Source organism: Anabas testudineus, chromosome 18 (genome assembly GCF_900324465.2).
Source record: "Anabas testudineus chromosome 18, fAnaTes1.2, whole genome shotgun sequence".
Classification (NCBI taxonomy): Eukaryota; Metazoa; Chordata; class Actinopteri; order Anabantiformes; family Anabantidae; genus Anabas; species Anabas testudineus.
The window spans coordinates 11901107-11923779 of NC_046627.1; the positions used below are offsets into that span (position 1 = coordinate 11901107).

General features: G+C 36.8%; 1 protein-coding gene and 1 long non-coding RNA gene across 5 annotated transcripts; both read left to right on the top strand.

Annotated features, from left to right (window-relative positions):
- Positions 1-760: 760 nt before the first annotated feature.
- Positions 761-8433, top strand: LOC113168592 (butyrophilin subfamily 3 member A2-like). Its single transcript, XM_033326528.1, has 6 exons — positions 761-991; positions 5009-5096; positions 5534-5875; positions 6353-6640; positions 6741-6866; positions 8270-8433. Exons 1-6 carry the CDS (start codon positions 914-916, stop codon positions 8431-8433), a joined length of 1086 nt encoding a protein of 361 aa, XP_033182419.1. The 5' UTR covers positions 761-913.
- A 292-nt stretch (positions 8434-8725) lies between these two features.
- LOC113168571 lies at positions 8726-13567 on the top strand. 4 transcript variants are annotated; one of them, XR_003299465.1, is made up of 4 exons: positions 8726-9075; positions 9447-10140; positions 10337-10403; positions 13213-13567. It is a non-coding gene; the product is annotated as an uncharacterized LOC113168571 (long non-coding RNA). The 4 variants fall into 4 exon arrangements; XR_003299466.1 differs by lacking the exon at positions 13213-13567 and having other exon boundaries at positions 9447-9518; positions 9636-10140; positions 10337-10603; XR_003299463.1 differs by lacking the exon at positions 13213-13567 and having other exon boundaries at positions 10337-10603.
- Positions 13568-22673: the final 9106 nt, after the last annotated feature.

Consider the following 22673-nt stretch of genomic DNA (forward strand, 5'->3'; position numbering starts at 1 on the left):
TCTGAAATGATAATTCAGACAAACTAAATGTTGTTTTATGTCTTTTTAATAAAATTTCATTAAACAATATATATATATATATATAAAACACAGCTCCAGACTGAAAAAAAGACGTTGAAGGAGGCCAAGACCATAAAGAATCAGCTGGAGAACGAGATCACAGAGGTTCATGTTTTTTTATAGAAATCAATTCTGTCGTCTGTCACAGCACTTTTCATCTTCTGATGAGGTCAACACACAGTAACATTGAAAGCAAGTCTCAGAAACCAAATAACTGTTGGTGTAAAATACTGGACAGAGATTTGCACAATAAAAAATATATATTTAACTACCTAACTGTACTGTGTGAGAAAAAGATTAAGAGTATTTAAATAACTAACTGCTTTAGAAACAGGTTAGTAACTGTTTTTTGAAGGGTTGCAGATGCTAGATGTTAGTGTGGGGAAACAACTCAATATCTTATTCTACAGTCTGCACATATTGTAGTTACTCTGTAAAACAAGGAACAAGAGAAAAACAATTTGAAAAGATGTGGAAGGTGAAGGCCCATGTGGTACTGGTGGTGATAGGAACACTGGGGGCTGTAACTCCCAAACTGGGAGAGTGGCTCCAGCAGATCCCAGGAACAACATCTGAGATCTCTGTCCAGAAGTGTGCAGTCCTAGGAACAGCTAAGATACTGCGCAGGACCCTCAAGCTCCCAGGCCTCTGGTTGAGGACCCGAGCTTGAAGTAATGAGACCGCTCCAAGGAAGGAGCAAGAGGGGAATTCATTTTTTTGTTTGTTTTTCCAGTGGAGTTCTGAATTAAATTAACAGCACAGAAGTGAAAGGTGTGTTGAATGTTGACTCAAATCAGTGAGTAAGAAGGCGTGTACAAGTGTCACCTGACAGGTAGATCCGGGTTGCCACAAGATGCAGGACGAGCTCAAGTCAGCATCAGTGATTTACACACTTGCAGTTACTGGAAATGATCAACACATAATGCTACAGGTAGGCTATGTTGTTCTCATATTAGCTTATATTTTTATATTTGACAGGTTTCATTTTTCTGCTTTTTTAAAACACAATATCACTTCAAAATATAATATCTTTCAGCATTAAGCCTCCAACTATGCATGATATTTTTCATAAATTGAATATTAGTTTGAATTGTCAGAATTTGTATTTTTTGAAAGTATGACTGTATGTGAGATGACAAAGACTCTTAATTCCTGCCACTTTGTTTCATTAGCTAGCTAGTTTTCTTCAGAAAACAGAAAACGTTTTAAGGCAAGCATAAAGTTTTTTTTTGTCTTCTTTTTTTCATTTTTAAATCATTTTTTTGGGAAAACTGCAAATAACCTCAACATAACAACTGCTACAGTACTCTGTATGTGTGTACTGATGAAAGCAAAAGTATGATTTTGTTACATGAACATGTTTTGCCATTTGTGCACAGATAACACTTCTCAGCAAATGTGTTGTCTCAATTAATTAGCATGTGAATTCAAACAGACAATTCACTATTGTTAAATATGTAGGGGTTTTATTTAATATTTAAAAGGAGGGGGATAGTTGTACATCTGTGGTTGTTGTAGCAACAGGTATAAAAAAAAAAAAAAAAAAAAAAACAGGTCAAGACATAGGAGAATATTTAAAGCAGATAGTGTGTGATAAAAGAATCCACTGGGCGAGATAAAAGTATTTGTATTTGTTTTTCATAAACGACTTTCTTACAAAAAAATTAAAATAAATGAAAAAAAAAACAACTAACATTTACTAACAATAAGTTAGTTTCTGCTGAATAGAGACAAGCTGACCTGTACTATGATAAATTATGTAAACACAGCTGTGCCTTGATAATCACAATTTTCTATCACTGCAGCTCAGTAGATATGAGAGGTGTGGAGTTTGTTCTAGCTCTTGGGACTTTTCTGTCAGTCGGTACAGAAACTCATCATAGCGATTTTCTATATACTTTTTAATCAATTATATCTTAGAATTGGTTTAAGACCTTATCTCTGTAAGGTCTTCAACACTAAACACTGCAAAGTGCCTTAAGATGCCTTCTGTTGTGATCTGGCACTGTACAAATCAATTTGAATTGAAATTCTCCTTGGCCTCCTTTAGTGATAAGGATCTGTAATAAGTAACTTATTTTCAGCATTGGAGGAAAGGCCATCCAGCCTAGCTAATGTTAGGTGTCCTCTGGCAGTTCCCAAGTAGCCGGCAGTTCTCCACTCAGCAACACACCTGCTGAGAAACCTTCTCTGGTCACTGGCAGCTCTATAGTAAAAAAAGATGACGTTAGATATCCCGGCTCCATAGCCAAGTGTATTCACAGTTTTAATAACTCTTGATCTTTGACAAGATTTTTTAAAGTTATCATTTTATAGTTTTTCCCAAAACCCTCTTATCTGACATTTTTAATTTTAACATCTGAAATTACTGCACAGAACTTTACTAGAACCAAGAAAGAAATTCCACTACAGTAGGTGTTTACCTGAAAATGCCATTGACAAAATTAAGGAACAGTTTTCATCATATACACTGCCCGCCCAAAGAAAAAAAAAAAAAAAGTTACACCCTTATATTTCATTGGACTGTCTTTAACTTAGATGACAGCATGCATTCACTGTGGCATCATTTCAATAGGTTTCTGCAGTGCCAAAACATTTATTCTCCTCCAGAGTGGCATTCATTTCTTTTAACCAATATCTTGTATTGATAATTTGAGAGTCGAACCGCTCCACGAAGTCTTCTCCATCACATCCCAAAGATTCTGAATGGGATTAAGGTCTGGGCTCTGATGGCCTTCCTTGGTGTGAAAATGATGTGTCATGCTCCCTGAATCAGTTCTCCACAATTTTAGCCTGATAAATCCTGGTATTGTCATGTTGGAATTAAAAAAATAAATAAAATTAAAAAATTCCATCGGTGGAATAACCTGGTCATTCAGTATATTCAGGTTGTCAGCTGACCTCATTCTTTGGACACAACATTACTGAACCTAGACCTGACCAACTGCAGCAACCCCAGATCATAACACTGCCCCCACAGGCTTGTACAGTAGACACTAGGCATGATGTGTGCATCACTTCACCCGTCTCGCTTACGCTTATGTGCCATCACTCTGGAACATGGTAAATCTGGAGTAAGACCACATGACCTTCTTCCATTGCCCCAGAGTCCAATATTTATGCTCCATTGCAAATTGAAGCCTTTTTCCCCACCGATTAGCCTCACTGATATGTGGTTTTCTTAACGTTACACAGCTGTTTAGTCCTAATTCTGAGTTCCCATCACATTGTTCATGTGGAAATGCTCTTACTTTTGAGTTCTGTTTTTTTTTTTTTTTTCCTTCCCTTTGCCACATTTTCGTGGAAGATGGTTCCCCACTTTCTCTACAATTTTAAATGTGTTGGGCAACTTTTAACCCAATATTAGTAGCCTAAGCAATCTCATTAGATGTTTTCTTTGTTTTATTCATGCCAATAATTTGACCCTTCTTAAATAGATTAACATCTTTCCCACGAACACAGGATGTGTTTTCCCAACACTGTAAGAAATAAGAAGCTACTTAACATAAATCAAGGAGTCATTATTCAATCTGTAAGGTTTATAAGTAGTCACCAATTAAAATGTCAGTGACTACTGCATATTAAAGATGTTTTTAATTTGTACAATAACTAAATAATGAATGATAAAAAGTTGATTCGGCTGGATAAGTCGGCACTTCTACAGAAAATGAAGAGGTAATTATAATGAGGAAGTGTAGAGCAGCATGGGAGGACAGAGGACAGAGCGGTGTCCTCCACGTGGCCGCCGAAAGTGTGTTGAGTGAAACTCAGTGAAAACTCACAGTCGTGATGGAGTCTGAAGTCCGTCCTCCAGAGTGAGTTTCGAGAGATCCAGTCGAGGTCCGATAACCAAAAAGGGAGAGCAGAGGTTCAGTTACTAATGACGGGGGGATTATAAAGAAAACCAGGAAGCAAAGGGGGACAGGTGAAAGTGATTGATAACAATTACGTGAAGCTGGAGAATAGGTACTAGGTGTAAAAACAGGAAGTTCACCAAAGTAAAAGTCAGAAACAGGAAGTGCGGGCTTTTTTTTTTTTTTTTGGCCAGGCAGTGAATCTTAGAGCCATGTACCAGCACAGAGGAGGCCAGTCATCCTACCTTTACTCCAGCACAAGTCAATTATCTTGTTCATAATAGTGAAGCCTCGCATGCTTGTCATTGTGGAATATAGTTTGTAGCATTTTTAGGGAAATAATAAATTCAATCCATTTTGGAATAAGATAAAAATGTGGAAAAAAAAGTTAAGCATGGTAAATATTTTCTGGATACACAATACACAGTGCAGTTTGGTTGTATCTTTGCAGTATGAAATGAAAACACTTTTCTAAAGTTTTATCTAGGACAATTTTTCAAACAAACAATTATGACTCCTCCACAAAGAGCTTCAACCTCCTTCAAGGCTGATAAAACACAATCTTTCATGATTATTTCACTAATTAAACTTGGTAAATGGTTGAACCAATTTTGCCAGCAATAAGCAACCAGCAATCACTTTCTTTTAGCTGTGGGTCAGACCTGCACAATGTTTAGGGTGAATTTTTGAACATTGCTTTTCACAGAACCGCTTCAGTTCAGATTTATTCTTAGGACATCTAGTGTGAATAATCTTAATGTCATTTCACAGGATCACTATTTGGTTGAGCTCTTGGTTTTGACATCACCACTGAATGGTGGTTTTTATTCCTGCAGTGAAAAGATAACCACATATCGACATGAAAACATTATCCCAACCCTAAAACATAGTGTAGAAACAAATGAGATGTTTTTTGTGCAGGGAGGGTAAAATGAATTGCCAAGTTTATCAGGATAATATCATAGTAGTTGTACGCAAGCTGAAGCTCAGAACAAACTGAGGTGTGATGCAGCAGGACAATGATGTTAGTTAGTTAGTTAGTTAGTTTAGACACAACCCTAAATAATTTTTATCCATAAACTCATCTGTTTTAGTTACAGAACTCCTGTCTTCTGTTCCTCCGATCTCCACTCAGACCTCTCAGATCTTTGGTTATCTATCTTCTCCTACATTCCTGTAGAGGTAACCTACACATATACAATATCTTAAAATGTCACAATAAGAAGATAATTACAAAATCATAATAATTATTATGTTATTAACCATGGGGCAAAAACATGTAATTTAGCTAAATACTTCTAACAATAAATAGTTTTAAAGAATTAATTTGTTACTGAAAGTGATTAAATCATTTTTAGCTCTGTGTCATCAGGTGCATGATATCTCTATTTTATCTCAAACTGCAGTATATTGGCTCATTATGACTTTCTGAGCATGAACATAGAAAATAAAAAATACTTATACAGAGCATTGATGGAGGAACCCACATGTTCAATGACTGTGATTAAACATCTACAATATATAAATGAGAAGATTTTATGTTGCTAAAATAGTATCTTTTTTTAAACAAATATAACTTTATTCTACAAGAATAAATATAAACCTGTATTTCTTTCCAGCTGAACCTGAGTTAATTGGTCCAACTCAACCAATCATGGCGAGAGTTGGTGATGACGTCACGTTGCCATGTCACTTTGAACCTGTGATGGATGCTGTTATGATGACTCTGGATTGGTCGAGGTCTGACCTGAATGATGTAATTGTGTACGTGTGGCGTTCAGGTCAGCAGTATATAAAGGATAATGATCCATCGTACACAGGAAGAACATCACTGTTCACTGATGAACTGAAACATGGAAACATTTCACTGAAACTCTCTGAAGTGAAATTGTCTGATAAAGGAACGTACAAGTGCTTCATTCCTAAACTCAACAAACAAACTTTAGTTGAACTTGTTGTTGGTAAGTGGACATACTGTTTCTAGTATGTGTGCATTTTGTTATCAATAGTTTCTGTCACTGATGTTAGGAGGTGAACTTTATAATAACTGTCTAACATCAGTGTCAGTGTTATAGCTTTATTTCCTGGATCAGATGTGTTCAGCAAATTAGGAGCTCTAATTGCAGAGACAGTGGTTCTCAAGGACCAGGATTGGTTACACCTACTCTAATGTTATTCGACAACAAGAGACATAACCAGTATTTTACATTTGTTTTTAGTAGAAAGAAATCCTAAGACCATTAGAGATTTTGAGATTTAAAGAAAATGTAAATTTTCAGCAGAATTCTTTTAATGAATTCACTTGGTAATTTTACACATTTCAAAACTCAGTCCATCAACTTATTTTCATAATTTCCATAACTTTGGTAAAATTTAAAATATGAAAGTAACTTAACTAGCTTGTTTTTTTTTTTTTTTTTTTTTTTTCTCAGCATTAGATGCTGCTGCTTCACCTGTCATCAGTTTATTTGCAATTGACATAAATAAAGGTGGAGTCGTCTTAAAGTGTGAGTCTAAAGGCTGGTATCCAGAGCCTGAGCTGTTGTGGCTGGACGCTGAGGGAAAGATCCTCTCTGCTGGACCTACAGAGACAGTCAGAGGTCCTGATGACCTCTATACTGTCAGCAGCAGAGTGACTGTGGAGAAGAGACACAGCAACAACATCACCTGTAGAGTCCAACAGAGAAACATCAACCAGATCAGAGAGACACAGCTCTGTATCTTGGGTAAAATAATTACATTCTGTCATTACTGTTTTTGTTTTAAATAGTTGAGTATGTATTTGTTTTTTAAGTTTTCATGCTAATGTGTGTTTTCTCATTTCAGATAATGTCTTTAATGTTCAGTCTTTCACCTCTCCTCGCACAGCTGGTTTTGCTGTTAGTGTGGTTGTTTGCATCACTTTGCTGATTTTACTCTGTTTTGTGTGGAAATGGAAAGTAAACAAAACGTGTGAGTCACGTAACAACATTCATAATAATAACTTTCAAAGCAATTATGTAACCACCTACGCAGCAATAACTTGTATGAAGATTTCCGGTCAGGATTTAGAGTGCATCATAGTACAGACACAGCACTGGAAAAGGTCACTAATGATCTTCTATTGGCATCAGACAATGGACTACTGTCTATACTTGTCTTGTTAGATCTTAGTGCTGCATTCGACACTATAGATCACAACATTTTATTTCACAGACTGTAACATGTCATTTGGGTTGAAGGCACAGCGCTAGGGGGGTTTATATGGTGTCCATCAGATAGATTCCAGTTTGTGCATGTTAATGATGACTCTTCCATGCACTAAGAAGATAGCTATGGAGTTCCACAAGATTATGTGCTTGGACCCATTGTTTTTACTCTGTATACTGTATGTCCCCCTTAGGCAATATTATAAGGAAATAGCCATTTTTCATAGCTATGTAGATGATACCCAGCTGGATTTATCTATGAAACTAGAATAAACTAATACATTTATCAAACTTCAAGCATGTTTAAAAGACATAAAGGCCTGAATGTCCTCCAATTTCCTTCTCTTAAATTTAGACAAAACAAAGCTTATTTAGTTTGATCCTAAAAAATCTCAGAGAAACCATGTCTAATCATCTTCTTGGAGGAGGAATCTTTGAATTATATTTGATCAGGATATCTTTGCTGCTTGTTGTTGTTTTCTTTGCCTGCTGTTCTTTTCTCTCTCCTCTTTCTACTCACCCCAACCAGTCGAGGCAGATGGCCGCCCAAGCTAAGCCTAGTTTCGCTGGAGGTTTCTTCCTCTAAAGGGAGTTTTACCTCTCGACTGTTGTCTAATGCTGCTCAAGTGGGATTGTTGGGTTTTCTATAAAATTCTTAAACCCTAAACACTGTCCCTTGACATGACTTCTGTTGTGATTTGGCGCTATACAAATACAATTTAATGGATTTCAACTCTTTATCTACAAATAAACTACAAAAGAAGCCCCTTGCTTAGAATCCACAGGTCAGATGAGTATGTTTCATGTTGAGTTTCCCCAAGAGTATGTGGCTTTTCTCTAGGTACTTCAGAGTCCTGCCATCTAAATGCATACATGTTAGGGTAATTGGTTTCTAGAAATTGTCCATAGGCGTGAATGTTTGTTTGTCTCTACATGTCACCCCTGTAGTATTGTCTACCTTCCCAATGTGTACCCTGCCTCTCACCCAGTGATATATGGGAATAGGCTCTAGCACAAGACAAGTGGCTAGGACAATGGATATATAAATGGATGTCAGTATTAATGGCATCAATATAAAATGTGGGAATTTGTGAATCTCTAATGTGGCAACACATTCTTGATATGTCAGACTTTAAATATGCCATTTTAATTCCACTGTTTCAACAGCTAAAACAGAAATGAAGAATCACTCAAAAACTATGAAACCTGAAGATCAGTTTTCCACTGAAGAACAAACTGAGAGAGAGCAGTTGATGACAAATGAAACAGTGAAAATAAAGATTTTGAACAAAGGACAAGAGGAAATGAAAAGTAAACATGTAAGTAAATAAACAGGAGGGATATAAACAAGAAGAAAAAAATGTTAGGTTTTGTTATCCCAAAGAAATTAAGAAAAGGACAAGAGCAGCTCAAAAGTACTAGTTTCTAACAGTAGAAATGTGTTTAAAAGACAGAAGAAGACTTAAATTACAGGACTTGAAGTATGTGATTTAGTGGAACTGAAACTTACATCTGCTAAATTCATCATGAAACAGAAAAGCAGTAAATATTCAGATTTAAGATTAATGTTCACTCACCTGGAAGCTGAGTCTTATCAGTCGGGTTTCAGATCCCAGTGTTTTCTTTCGAGTCACTGCAGTGAGACAGTGACTGAGAATGAAGTGTGATCTTATTGAGGGTAATCTGGTTAAAGGTCAGTCTGATTTGGATTGAACTGCAGAGTTTGAACACAGGAGGAGCTGAGTGTTTCCAACTGGAACCAACAAACAAGAAATGCTACAAATCACATGATACAATATGTTTGTGGTGTGTTCATCACACTGTATGTTCAGTCACATTCACTGAAAGGAAACTCATCTGGTTTCTAATCTCTGTCTCAGGATACGTTGCCGACTGTTTCCAGGCAGAAGTTTGATGAGGAGAAAACAAAGAGAGAAAAAGCTGAGAAAGAAGTTCAGACTCTGAAAGAGCAGGTTAATATTTATAGTTTTTTTTTTCCATAATCTCTTCTCTTCATGTATGTGCTTTTCTTTTTTCAGTTCATATCTGCAGTTGTTGTATATTTAGTTTATTAGTATGGTATAGTTAGCAGTTTTTTTTTAAATGTGACAATTTTATTTCTCTTTTTCTAACATCTTCAAAGAATATCTAAAGTGTTGCTGTTGTATTCCAGCTGAAAAGCTGAAATATCACATTTCCTCCTAGATTTAAATGTATGAAAAGACAAGTTTTTAATACTTCATGTTACAGTAAACCTCTATGGAGATGGATGATTCTTAGTGAGACTAAATGTGTAAACATCTACTTGATAAAACATTTTGTTTTCATCCTCCTGAAAATCCAGCTCAAGGCTGAGGTGAAGAAGAGGACAAATGCTGAGACCCAGAAGAAACAGCTGGAGGACATGTTCTCACAGGTTTATCTTTTCACTCAAATCATCTGTCTACAGCTTAATTAAACCAAGTTCACAGTTTAACTGTTTGTTTTAATGTTTTACCTGGACAGTACAAACCAATACATACTGTAATATTAGGTACCATGGAACAAGATGTCATATGACTTGCTGTAATTGAAGCGGTTCAGATGATGGAGGATAATGTAGGGAAATAAGTCAGGAGATCTCAGAAGAAACCATAAGTACTCTATATATGTATTTAAATACTTCAAAACTAAGGTAAGAAATGTAGTTTGTCTGTAACCTATAAACACCATCCCACCCCCACTCAAGGTCCAACTTCCAGCATCTTTTTCCCAAACATGCAAATCATTTAGCAAAAAAAAAAAAAAAAGACAAAAAAGACAAAAAACTGACCACACTTTATAATTTTCTATACTTTATAATATTACAGAAGAAAGAGTAACGTGATCTATGAGCCAAACCATCGGAATGAGAATTCACTCAGAATAAATGTGGATTATGTGTTTTTTGCTAAAATGTGTCTCTTGTTATTTCTTCTACTGGCCAGCTGGATATTCAGCTCCGAGCTGAGGAATGGAGGCTGTGTAACACTGAGACATCAAAGCTGGACACCAGAGAGGTTGAAAATTTTTACCACCATTAACTATCTATCTAATCATTTCAGTTTTCTGATTATCTACTCAAAACGTGATGAAACAATGACTCCATAATTTTTGTTTGTTTTTTTATTCAGATAAACTCTTTTTGGTGTCTTGAAACCGAACATGGAAGCAGGGTCTGTAATACTTCATTGATTATTGATTTTATTTCTACAGCTGATGACAGTCAACCTTTCAAGATGATATAGATAGCAGTGACTCCACAAGCAACATCCCCAGTCAGGTAACACTCTTACAAGTTGATTAATACAGTATCAGTACCATGTCAGCATGCACAGTAAAATTTTCCATAGTTGTCTTGACATTAATTCACCTCAATAAGACTCTCCTTAATACACATTTTCATACCAAACAAATTATTTAAATGTTTCGACAGTTTACCAAAAATTCTGAAATGAATGCATGTTCTACATTAACTAACCATGTAGTTGTAACAGATTAGAAAAGTCACTTTATTTTAGAATTATTATTTTTAATTATGTTGTGAATTTTATTTATTATTATGAAAATTTTATTTGTTATTTGTGAATTTTATCTTATTGAGCAGTTTTTATTTGCACTTTGTTTGTCCCTTTTGGGAATCTGTATTGCTGCACATCGCCTTTTATGTTCCTCCTGAGTTTCCGTACCTCTGGAGTCTCCGTGTCTCGTCCCCCTCCCTCTTCCCTCACACTGCCGCTAGGCATCGCTGAGGGTAAGTGGTGTGTAGAAACGCGGGTGGCGCTATTATGCTAATTTCTATATAGCATAAGTTGTTTATTATGTTGTTTCAACTGTATAACTTTTGCTTTTAATGTTACAATGATATTGAGCCATTTTCGTTTAGTTTTGACCGCTAGTATAAGTTTTATAGCCGTTTTTGTTTTACTCTTTAGCGCCACTAGCTTAACAGCAGGCCGCCATGTGGTGTGTCGTAAACTAGCTGTGTAGCGTTTTCATTGAATTCTCATTGAAAACTTTATTTTTGTACATATAGGGGTCAGATGTGCAGGACAAGTCAGAAAACAATGTGTGTTATTGTTTTCTACAGGTATGTTTCTTTCCATTTAGTTTTCATGTCTGTTATTTATATCCCGTCATCCAACCACATGCAATGGTTTAGTTTAGAGTGTATTTTCATGGTTTACATGTAATTGTAAAGAGAATTGTTAATATTTGTTATTGTGGTTCGTAAAATGTAAAGAGAAAAAAAAAGTTTTCTTGTAATCAGTTGCTCTTGATTATTAATATACTATGTAAAGTATATATTGCAGCAAGGTATAGAGGTCTAAATATTGTATAGAACCTCTGTCATAAGCTCTCAGCTAAATTTTTAGCTCCATCATACTTCAAAATTGTGTTAAAATGTTTTAATCAAAGTCAAAGTCAGCTTTGTTGTCAATTGTGCTTCAGGACATACAGAGAATTTAAATTGTGTTTCTCTTGTCGACAAGTTTCTACATTCACACTGCAACAACACGTACAGAAAAAAATTTGTCCTGAAATGTTTAGGACTAATCGTTTATTTTTTTCTGTATAGTAAAAAAAAATGAAGTTATGTACAAAAGTCTCTCCAATGTCTTCTCAGTCAGATTTATCTGCTCTATTTGCCCTGTAGAACAGAATGTGAGAAAGATTATTAATTAAATCTCCAATTAGAGAGCGGGATGAAATTATGCCAATCAATTGTGCTCTATAATTAATTTAGTGATCCTGAAATACACATTATCATTTTCCTGGCTGACTTTCGAAACCAATTAAATTTACACAGAGGAACCTCAGTCTTACCTCCTGGACAGCAGAATAAAGAATTGTCTCATCTGGTAAACCTGAGCAATTTGATGATGTGGGATTAGGTGTCATTGTAGAGCTGGACAACTCCGTTTCTGCTTTGTGGACTGGTGAATTATAGAACATACACAGAACATGAGATCAATCAAGAGACAGATCAACATTGTGCTGGTTTAATATGCATCTAAATACTTACTTATCTTAATACAGACATTTGTATCCATATGTCTTTTAGATTTCAATTCAGATAAGAAAGACTTTATTCTGTTTGGGCCTAAAAACGTCAGAGATGTCCCATGTAATTATATAGTTAATCAAAGTGACATAATGTTGCCCTCAAATACTAATGTGAGAGTTATTTTTACACTATGCATCTCCGTTATTTCATGTATAAAATAAATCTCTGACACTTTCTTTATTTGCCATGAATTTAATTAAAATTTGAAGCATTCTGTCTAAAAGCAAATTCAATTCAGTGTATTTATACAGCACCAGATTACAATAAAAGTCATTTTAGGTACAAAACCTTACACAATTCAACAATACAGCTATAAATGCTATTGAAAATCCACTAATCCTACTTGAACACGCACTACATGTAGGTGACCTTGGGGAGGAAAGAAGCGGAACTAGGATTGGAGTCGTTGGCCTTCTGCCTCTATTGGTTGGGGTGAAAAGAAAGTGGAGAGAGAAAAGAACAGCAGGCAACAAAGGAACAAAAACAAACAGTGGACAATACAGTAGATAGGTTGGTTATGCCAGTAACTGCACACAGGATAGGGGGGGTGAAGTAAAGAGACAATATAAGAGATAAGAACAATGTCCATGCATGTGTTTCTTCCAGATTGGACTATTGTAATTCATTATTAATAGTTTGTCCCAATAGCTCCTTAAAAAGCCTCCAGTTAATCCAAAATGCTGCAGCCAGAGTTCTGACTGGAATGAGCAAGAGAGATCATATTTCTCCAACGTTAGCTTCTCACCATTGGATCACTGTAAAATCCAGAATTTAAATTACAACACTTCTTCTCACATTTAAAGCTCTTAATAATTAGGCTTCATCTTATCTTAAAGACTTCATAATTCCATATTTTCTTTGCAGAACTTTCTGTTTCAGAGTGCAGGTCTACTTGTGGTTCTAAGAGACTCCAAATGTAGAATAGGAGGTGGAGGCTTTAGCTATCAAGCTCCACCTATCTGCCACCAGACATTGCATTTCGTAAACTTTTAATTTTTAACTAGTTTTTCTTCTTTCTTATCAGCTTTTTGCAGAAAATCTCCACCTCTGACCAGTATGTTTCCGATGTGCAGTTATTGGCCCTACCAACTTGCCCAGTCTTTGCTCTGCTGGTTATTGTCACCCCAACCAGTCGAGGTAGATGCCCACACACCCTGAGCCTGGTTTTGCTGGAGATTTCTTCTGTTAAAGGGGGTTTGTCCTCTCCACTGTCCCCTAGCGCTGTTCAAGAGTGATTTGTAAGGATTTTTTTTTTTTTATACATATATAGCTGTATGCATGTATGTAATTCTGTAGATTAATTATATAGATAAAATAGTAAGGTATCCAGAAATAACTATAAACATTGTGCATTTGCATAGGAGTGTGTGAGAACAAGACTTTCCTATTCACATGTACATGTATTATATTTTTCTGTGTGAAAACAGAAATTAAATGAAATTGAATATTTCATATACCATCTAAAGGTATTTCTAAAATATTTTAAGCACTGCTAGTATGCCTAACTTTGCTTTGTGGACATCTTAATTGAAAATATGAGAAACTTGACGAAATTTATTTTAATGAATGTATGAACCATGCCGTATATAACTTAAAATGTCTTACTTATGGTCACATTGGTGTAAATAGCTTGATGAGAAAACTCATCCTCATCTGCAGGCAGATAAGATCAGTTAGCAAGAGACAGAACTTGGTTAGAAATACAGATGCTGACAAAGTGAAGTGGTCAGTGCGCCCTGTTACCTTTATCTCTCTGTGGTTTTCTGTTTTGGTTTATCTTGAAACAGAAGCTCCATTTATTACCAGTACCTGCAGTGTCACAAAAGAAACCACATATGTTGAGTGAGAAGGTGCAAAAATAGTCCAGACATCAGTCTTGATGTGTAGCACATGTCAACCTCAACTGTCACTGTTAACACTTTGTTTTCATTTTAGTTTCTCAGAGATCAGCCTAATTAAAGATGCTAAACCTACTTTGTCTATACAGCTCATGTGCTTATACAATTTTCCAATAATGGAAAATATTTATAGTTAAACCTTTGTCTTTTCTCTGTCCTGCGACAACGGCATAGGTCACACAGCTTCGATCATCTGCATCGTCCTCCCTGTCAACTGAAACTTAAATGGAGACAGTTTGACAAAATGGAAATTACAGTAAATGAGTGTAAAGTAATGAAGTTTTCACATTTAGTTTATCTTACATTGGATCATGGTTGAATTAATTTGACTTTTGGACAAAGCTCAGACAGCAAGACGCAAATAGGTGGTTGGGGTAGATGGCGGAGGTATACCAAGCAGGAGTATTGATTCTGTCTACTAACCAGTACAACACTGTAAATATGTTAAAATAGATTGCTGTATTTGCTCTAATGCTCTTTTTTAAAACTGCTTTTGTACAAGAATGCAAGTGAAAAAAAAAAACTATTGTGCTTTAAGACCAAAATGCTTTCCATTACCTCTGTGTTTCCTAATGTGACGAAATCCAACCGCCAGTAACACCAACATTAAAATGGTGACTGCCACCCACAGCAGCGCGAGAGCATTAAAAGGGTCAGGCTGGTTGAAGGGCTCTTCGTATGGTGCCAAAGAAGTGACATAAACATTATTTCCCATTAATAATTTGCACTGAAGTTGGAGATTTTCTAGTATTTTACAATAGATCTTCATTAATCATTGACAAATTTAAAAAAAACATTTGATCAGTGTATTCAAAATGATGCAGCTGCAAACTTTCACCTTTAAAAAGTCTAGCACAGATATTTGTTATTTGAAGAAAACACAGAAATACAAAAGTAGTTTGTTGGTTTTGATTGGTAACAGTTAGGTCTTACCTTTCACGACCAGCCAGCTTCCAGGTGATGTTCTACCATCAGAAATGCTGCAGCTGTAAACTCCTTCATCAAACTTGGAGACATTGTTAACTTTGAACTTTTCCATTGGACTGATATGCATGGGGGTGTCATCTTTGTAGAAAACAGCTAAGTTGGTCGAGCTTGTCTTTGTGCTGCAGCACAGAGTCACAGCTTCACCCTCAAAAACAAGAGCAGGAATGTCCAGTATCACAGAGCCTTTACCTGAACAACACGTTCAACAAATGATACTGCATTGACAAGAATGGTATGTATGGATGGATGGACCGACAACATGAAAACATTATGCAGCAGCAACAGCTTTGCAGGTACCAAGGTAATGTTTAGACAAGCAGGAGCATACTCTTTTGTATGACAAACAACACACTATATATTTTATGGACATACTAAATGAGAAATAATTTCTAATTACTGGGTCAAACGGAATAGACTTATCGTAATTTTACAAGTACAATGGACGTACCACAGACAGAGATGTTGATGGTGTTGCTTCTCTCCCCTTTATTAGTCTCACACCAGTATTCTGCACTGTCTTCTTTATAGGCTTGGGCTAAAGTGCAGGACAACCCAGTCGATGTTTTCTTAGAAAGACATGCTGGATTAAATTCTTCAGTATTTCTGATTCCCTTTAGTTGAGTGGAACCATCAGTGCTCTCACAGTGAAAAGAGAAAGACTCATATTCAAAGTGCTGCTGTCTGTTTGGAGTCATACGAAGATGAATTGCACCTGAAAATATTTTTTTTCTTTAATAAAACATCTTAAAGCTAAAAACTTTCAGATGATGTCTGTGACAACTTTTACAAAGTACTGTACTTACTAGCAAACAGCATAAACTAATCAAATTTCACATTAAGTTAAACATAAAATTAAGTTGCTCATAACATTATATTATACATTATAAATCTTTATCAACCTTCTACATGGGTTAAGCTAGAAAGAATATGCAAAAACAAAGTTTTAAAAGAGCATTTTCTAATTTTTCTTTTGTTACTCACCATTTCCCTGAGCATGGTTGCTCTGAACTTGTGTCCCCATCACAATAAATTGAATTACTTGATAAACAAAGAATAAAAGGTTTTACTGTTAGCCATACAGTATATGCTTTGATGTGCAGTAATATATATAAAAACCCAAAGTGAGAAAAAAGGACATATGAGACAGAGTACTCACACAGTCTGAAGCAGAGAGCTGTAACCTCCATGTTGTGTTGCTACTGACTGTCTCACTATCAGACTGAAAGCATAAACCAGAGGTTAAACAAGACACACACCACCCACATGGCTGAGAAAGCAAGAAAGGACTGTTTATAGAATCATATCATGACACACAATCAACTATAGTTTTAGCTAAGGTACTGAGTTTGACTTATGTTTCCGTGTTGACTCTGTACTGTGTGCAGAACCTATTCTATGTCAAAACTACAGCAGGAATCTTTACTGAAGTTGCTATTATTACAATAGAAATACAGAAAACAGAGAAGGCGTCAGAGGACATAGTCTACACAACCACTACAATTGTCTGATTGTACTAATTATAGTGAAGCACATATGACACATTTGCAAGGGGTCGGCCTTGTGCTGCGCCTGCACTGTTAGTAGAGCGTACATTTAACATTGAGGTAAAAAGAAACAAGCTTTAATCAAGGCTATGAGTTTTTTGATGCCTATATACAACATTAAGCCCACAAAAATCTAAAGAAGAAAGAAGATAGGGTGGAAAGTTCTTCATAATTTGCATATTTTCTTTAACAGCATTATAAAAATTTGCCAAAGTTTAGTTGCTCTTGTCATCCAGCAGGACAATGATCTCAACAAAGGACTACAAAGGAGTGACGAGGTGGTTGTAGGCTGACCAAGCCAATCACCAGACCTTAACCCAACTGAAAATTCATTTCCCCAGCTGAAGATGATGTAGCACCCTGAACTAAAACGTGCTTTCATGACACTGTTGCTTAGATATGAAGCTAGCTATGTCATCTGGCTTATTTTGTTTTGGTTGAGCAAGGCACTTTTTCTTTCCATCCTGGGTGTATGACAGAGTATTATGACCAAAGGGCTTTTCTAGCAGTTTTCATGTTAAGATTAAAGTCAGCATTTTAAAAAATTAAGTCAAAGTGTTGAAAATAAATTTAAATATGCACTTTAAAGCAGAATATCATCAAAACTCCTTGTGTAAATGAACTAGAGATATTGTAATTCAGAACAGGTTTTATGCTCATAAGCACAGTGTGGTAATAAAAACAAGAACTGGGTTGAGCTGATTACTGCTTCTATTCAGAAGGAGAGACCACACAAACTTTGAAGAGGTGGCTGCAGTTACACAGCTGCAAGCATGGCTGCACATGTGCATAAATATAGAGCTTACACCAAGTTCTGTCAAAGGCTATCAACAGTTAACCTGCTTGGCCTTCTTGAATGTAAAGAAGTTTCTTACTCATTTTCTTACATCTCCATTATTTCATAAAGCAACAATAACATACAGCAAACAAAAACTGCAGTTTGCACAAGTAGTATCTGACCTTTTGGTAGGTTAAGCTCAATTATTCCTTCAGTGGACATTCTAGTTCTTTGAGTGTAGGCTTGTAGTCTCTGCTGTTTCTGATGACTCGACTTTTGGGCCGCTGGAGCTTGAAGTGCTTTCTGAACTAGCTGACAGATTCTAAGTTGTTGCTGTCTTTTGTGCTCTTATTCATTTACACTGCAACCAAAAGGGATTGACAGCACTTAACCTTTTCCACATTTGTTTACGTTACAGCCTTATTTCAAAATGGATTAAAATCATTATCATTTTTTCACGAAAAGTAAAATCATGAAAAAAAATCACATGTACATACAGTAGGTATTTACAACCATGCATCCTATTTCCACTAATCACTATTGAGATGTTTCAACAACTTAATTGGAGTCCACCTGTGGGAAATTGGACATGATTTGTAAAGGCTGTATAAGGACACAGTTTACAGTGCATGTCAGAGCACAAACCAAGCCATGAAGTCCAAGAAATTGTTTTTAGACCTAAGAGACAGGATTATGAAAAGAGCTACAGCATTTCTCTGGGGAGAGAAGAACATTCTAGAACAAGATCGTTCTCTGAAGCTCTTGACCATGACAGCCCATTGGGAGGACTCTCAAACCATGATATACAAAACAGTCTGTTACGATGAAACAAGGATTGAAGTCTTTGGCCTGATGCCAGGCGTCGTGCCCGGACTGCTCAGCCCCTGATCAACGCCATCCCTACAGTGAAGCATGGTGGTATCAGCATCATGCTGTGAAGATGTTTTCAGGGCGATGAACATGGAGACGATTCAGGATCGAGGGAGATTAATGCTGCAATGTACAGAGGCATCCTTGGTGAAAACCCCCACACAGACACACAGACAGTACACAAGCCGGTCTTTCCTCGTCTCCCACCGTAACCAAGCCAAGTGCTACATAACCTTCATCATATTCCCTCGTCTTAGGTTTCAGGTGACTTTCGTTTGTCTCCTTATGTCCGTCTCTGCCCACCTTTCTTTTCATCCCTGATAAATATTTCTTCATGGTGTCTCTTGAGGGCTTGTTCACTACACTTCAAACCTCCCGCTACATAATCTGTGAAATAACAACATAGAGCTAATACTCTCTGCGCACGCTTTGACAATGAGAGCGTCACCGCCCTCTACTGTGCTGGATTTGCAATTACACTTTATTCAAGTATGGCCAAAAAGCATGTTTCTTGGGGTCACCACTATTTGAGAAGCACTGGACTAGGGCAATGGTTCATCTTTCAACAGGACATTACGAGTTCCCTCTTCTGGCCAGCTGAGCCAGTGTCCCAGGGAAAACCTCTGTATTTTTGTTTTCCTGTTTTGTGTTTCAGCTCTCTTCGGAGGACATGTCTCAGCTGGTTTGAATGGCTGCAGGTGTGTTTTTAGCAGGTGTTTTGTGTTAATCATTAGTGTGTCTTATATTTAAGTCCATGTCGGTGTGTTTGTCATTTGCTAGTGTGTCATCTGTCAACCTCGTTTGTTCCCTGCTTCCTCCATTGACCTTTTCCGCAATCTCTAGCTTTCATCACCAAGGTTCAAAGGTCTTGTTAGTGTAGTCAGTCTGTCTGTTAGTTATAGGTTTAGCTTTGTAATTTGTTCCAGCATTTTGCTGCGTTGTTTGTTTCTCGTAGTTCAGTTTCGGCTGAGTAGTTTTAGTTTATTAGTTCCAGTGTTTGCTGTGGTTTTGTTTTGTTTATATTGCGTTTGCTGTGTGTCTTTGTTATTTAGACTAGTGAGTTTCTGGTTTGCCTTTTGCAGTGTTCTTTAGTTTGTTTCTCATCTTGGTGTTTTTGTTTGCATTACATTACATCTGTTCAGCTTTTATTGTTACTACCTCTGTTAATAAATCTTTTTGGAAAATTACAGTCTGCTTTTGTTGTCCTTCTTCAACTGGGTCCACTAGTTTGCTTGCTTGTAACACAACAACCCAAACATTGGGGCATAGTTTCTCAGTTGAGCCTAAATTGGCCTGTTTAGGAAACCGAGGTCCTATCCACACTGTGAGTTAGTCACAATTGCCTTTGCAGGTTTCTTAAATTCAGTTTTTTTTGTATAGCGCCAATTCACAACAGAAGTTATCTCAAGGCACTTTACAGTGTTTAAGGTTTAAGATCTTACAGAGAATAATTATACAAAAAAAATTATACAGAAAACCCAAAAATCCCATTTGAGCAAGCTTTAGGCAACAGTGGAGAGGAAAAACTCCCTTTAGAGAAAGAAACCTCCAGCAGAACCAGGCTCATAGTGGGCGGCCATCTGCCTCGACCAGTTGGGGTGAGTGGAAAGAGAAGAGAGAAAAGAACAGCAGGCAATAAAGACAACAACAAGCAGCAAGAACATTGGGCTGGTCAACTGGATTCTGGAGATGTACAGCTCCAGGCCGAGGATACCTGCAGAAAAGTACAGAGAGAGGGAGACAGAGAGGAGGAAACAGAACTACAGGAGAGAGAAGACACAAAGTTAATGACATGCAATGGTGGCATTTGCATTGATAGAGGAGAAAGGAGAGAGGAGAGGAGCTCAGTTTATCAGTAGAGGTCCCCCAGCAGACTAAGCTATATCAGCATAACTAAGAGATGGTTCAGAGTCACCTGATCCATCTCTAACTATAAGTTTTATAAAAAAGGAAAGTTTTAAGTCTAGTCTTAAATGTAGAGAGGGTGTCTGCCTCCAGAACCTGAAGTGGGAGCTGGTTCCACAGGAGAGGGGCTTGATAGCTAAAGGCTCTGCCTCCCATTCTACATTTGAAACTGAAACTCTAGGAACCACAAGTAAACCTGCAGTCTGAGAACGCAGAGTTCTGCTTGGAAGATAAGGAACTATGAGGTCTTTAAGATAAGATGGAGCCTGATTATTAAGGGATTTATAAGTTAGGAGAAGAATTATAAATTCAATTCTGGATTTCACAGGGAGCCAATGGAGAAATATGATCTCTCTTCTAAATTCCAGTCAGAACTCTGGCTGCAGCATTTTGGATTAACTGGAGGCTTTTTAATGAGTTATTGGGACAAACTATTAATAATGAATTACAATAGTCCAGTCTGGAAGTAACAAATGCATGGACTAGTTTTTCAGCATCACTTTGTATTTTAGTTTAACAATTTTGCCTAATGGGAACATATATAAAGTGAAAAGAATCTGTCCAAGCATTAGTTCTTCTATTAATTCACACAACATAGCAATGAACTGACTGACTGACTAAAAATGAATTTGATCTCAGATGACTTTTCCTTAATCTGGCCGTTCCCCTGTTCTAGTTACACAGCAAACAGTAACAATAATCAATATTTCAATTTAATTTTAATTTTTAATTTTAATTTTAATCATGGCACATCTGCCAAACTTACTGATGAACCACTTTCACTATTGTACTTGTGTGATGTAGATTTCCCACTGTGTGCAACAGTAACAACTGTGAGGTGTAACAATTTGTCAACTCACAGTTTCAATAATGAGGTGAAATTTTGTCATACTTCATCATTAAAACAAAACAAAAAAAAGATTTATTTTTCTTCTGTGTGGGTTAGGGTTAGGGGTGGTACTGGCACACAAACTTAGAAGGAGGTCAAACTAAATAAGAAACATTGCAAAATTCAGTTCATGTTTGTGTACACATCTCAAAAGTTATAATGTTGTATAGAGAAAATTTCTTTATTAAAATATGAATACAATAGAAGCTAGACTTTAACTTTAAATCTACTGATCATATTTATATAGTTTTATATAGTAAAATAGTATTTATTTTATAATAATCATATTAATTATAACAATGTCATTATAACACAGAACTTCTAGAGTAAGTCGTGACAGAATCTAAGCACAGATGCAAAGATGCAGTAACACAGCAGTTGGTTAACAAGGCTTACTTAATATTCTGTTATTATTTATTCACATGCACAAGTTGCTCTTTCACAGCGTACTGTACAATTGTGGTTTGTAACCAACAAGCTCAATTCATCATCATAATCACCAGCATCTGTGGCATCAACAAAACATCAGCTAGCACGCCTGTGGTTTTTACTCACACACAAGCGGAAAAATTACAGCACAGAAACATTTGATTCCTTACACTTAACCTGATGAAAAGTATACACACAGAAGCTGAGTAAAAACACATTTGTTTCAATCTATTCTGCTCTACCAGATTCCCAGAAGCCAAAACATAAAGGGATAGGCTTTGACCAGTCTAGCTTCCAGGTGTATTCATCACTTTGGTGATTTGGTACAAGTCTGAGCTTCTCATAGTGAAGTAGTCCCACCAGCAGCAGCAGCAGGGTCACGATCAGTAGGGTGAAGACAGTCCTTAAGACCGCCAAGACATTTACAAAGTGAGCTGATGAAGGACAGGTGTCTCTGTGACGAGCTGCAAAGAGAAGGGAATTTATCTACAGTGACATATTGACTTAAATATTGCAATAGGCTGTAAACTACCTTAAGCAAATGTATATTTATTTAATATAATGCTTAAGTTTGAACTACTTATATTTCATTCGATGCAGCGTTGTACCTCTGACAGACAACCGGCTCCGCGGTGACTCTCCAGCGCCAGAAATGCTGCACTTGTACTGTGCTTCATCAGACTTGGAGACGCCATGGAGGGTTATCGTTCCTGTGGAGCTTTTCCACATTAAGGTGTCATCCTTATAGAAATTAGCTGGGAGGGAAGAATTTCCCTCGTTTCTGCAACGCAGTGTCACATTGTGGCCCTCTATCACAGGGAGGACGGGACTCTCCAGGATCACATACCCATCTGAGAAACAAGGTTTTATTTCTTCGTGTAAGTTTAGTTGCTCAGTTTGCTCAGTTTTTGTCCATCTCCTCTCATCTCTCATTGTTTTATTTAGATTTTATAAGTTAACCCATGTATTTGCATCAATGGGAAGAATTAGAAACATCACGTACCAGTAACAGTGATGTTGATGCTGTCACTTCGTTCTCCTTTATCAGTCTCACACCAGTATTTTCCACTGTCTGTTCGATAGGCTCTAGGGATGTTGCAGGACAGAATGGACATTCTCTTCTCACATATTGAAAGAAACCCTTCAGGATTCCTGATCCCTCTCAGAATGGAGACATCGACACCC

Excerpts from the sequence above, each read along its gene's own strand:
- LOC113168592 (XM_033326528.1), top strand. The coding sequence starts at position 914 with ATGCAGGACGAGCTCAAGTCAGCATCAGTGATTTACACACTTGCAGTT. Across the intron at positions 6,641-6,740 it reads GACACAGCTCTGTATCTTGG|ATAATGTCTTTAATGTTCAG; the intron begins GTAAAATAATTA and ends TTCTCATTTCAG. Across the intron at positions 6,867-8,269 it reads ATGGAAAGTAAACAAAACGT|CTAAAACAGAAATGAAGAAT; the intron begins GTGAGTCACGTA and ends CTGTTTCAACAG.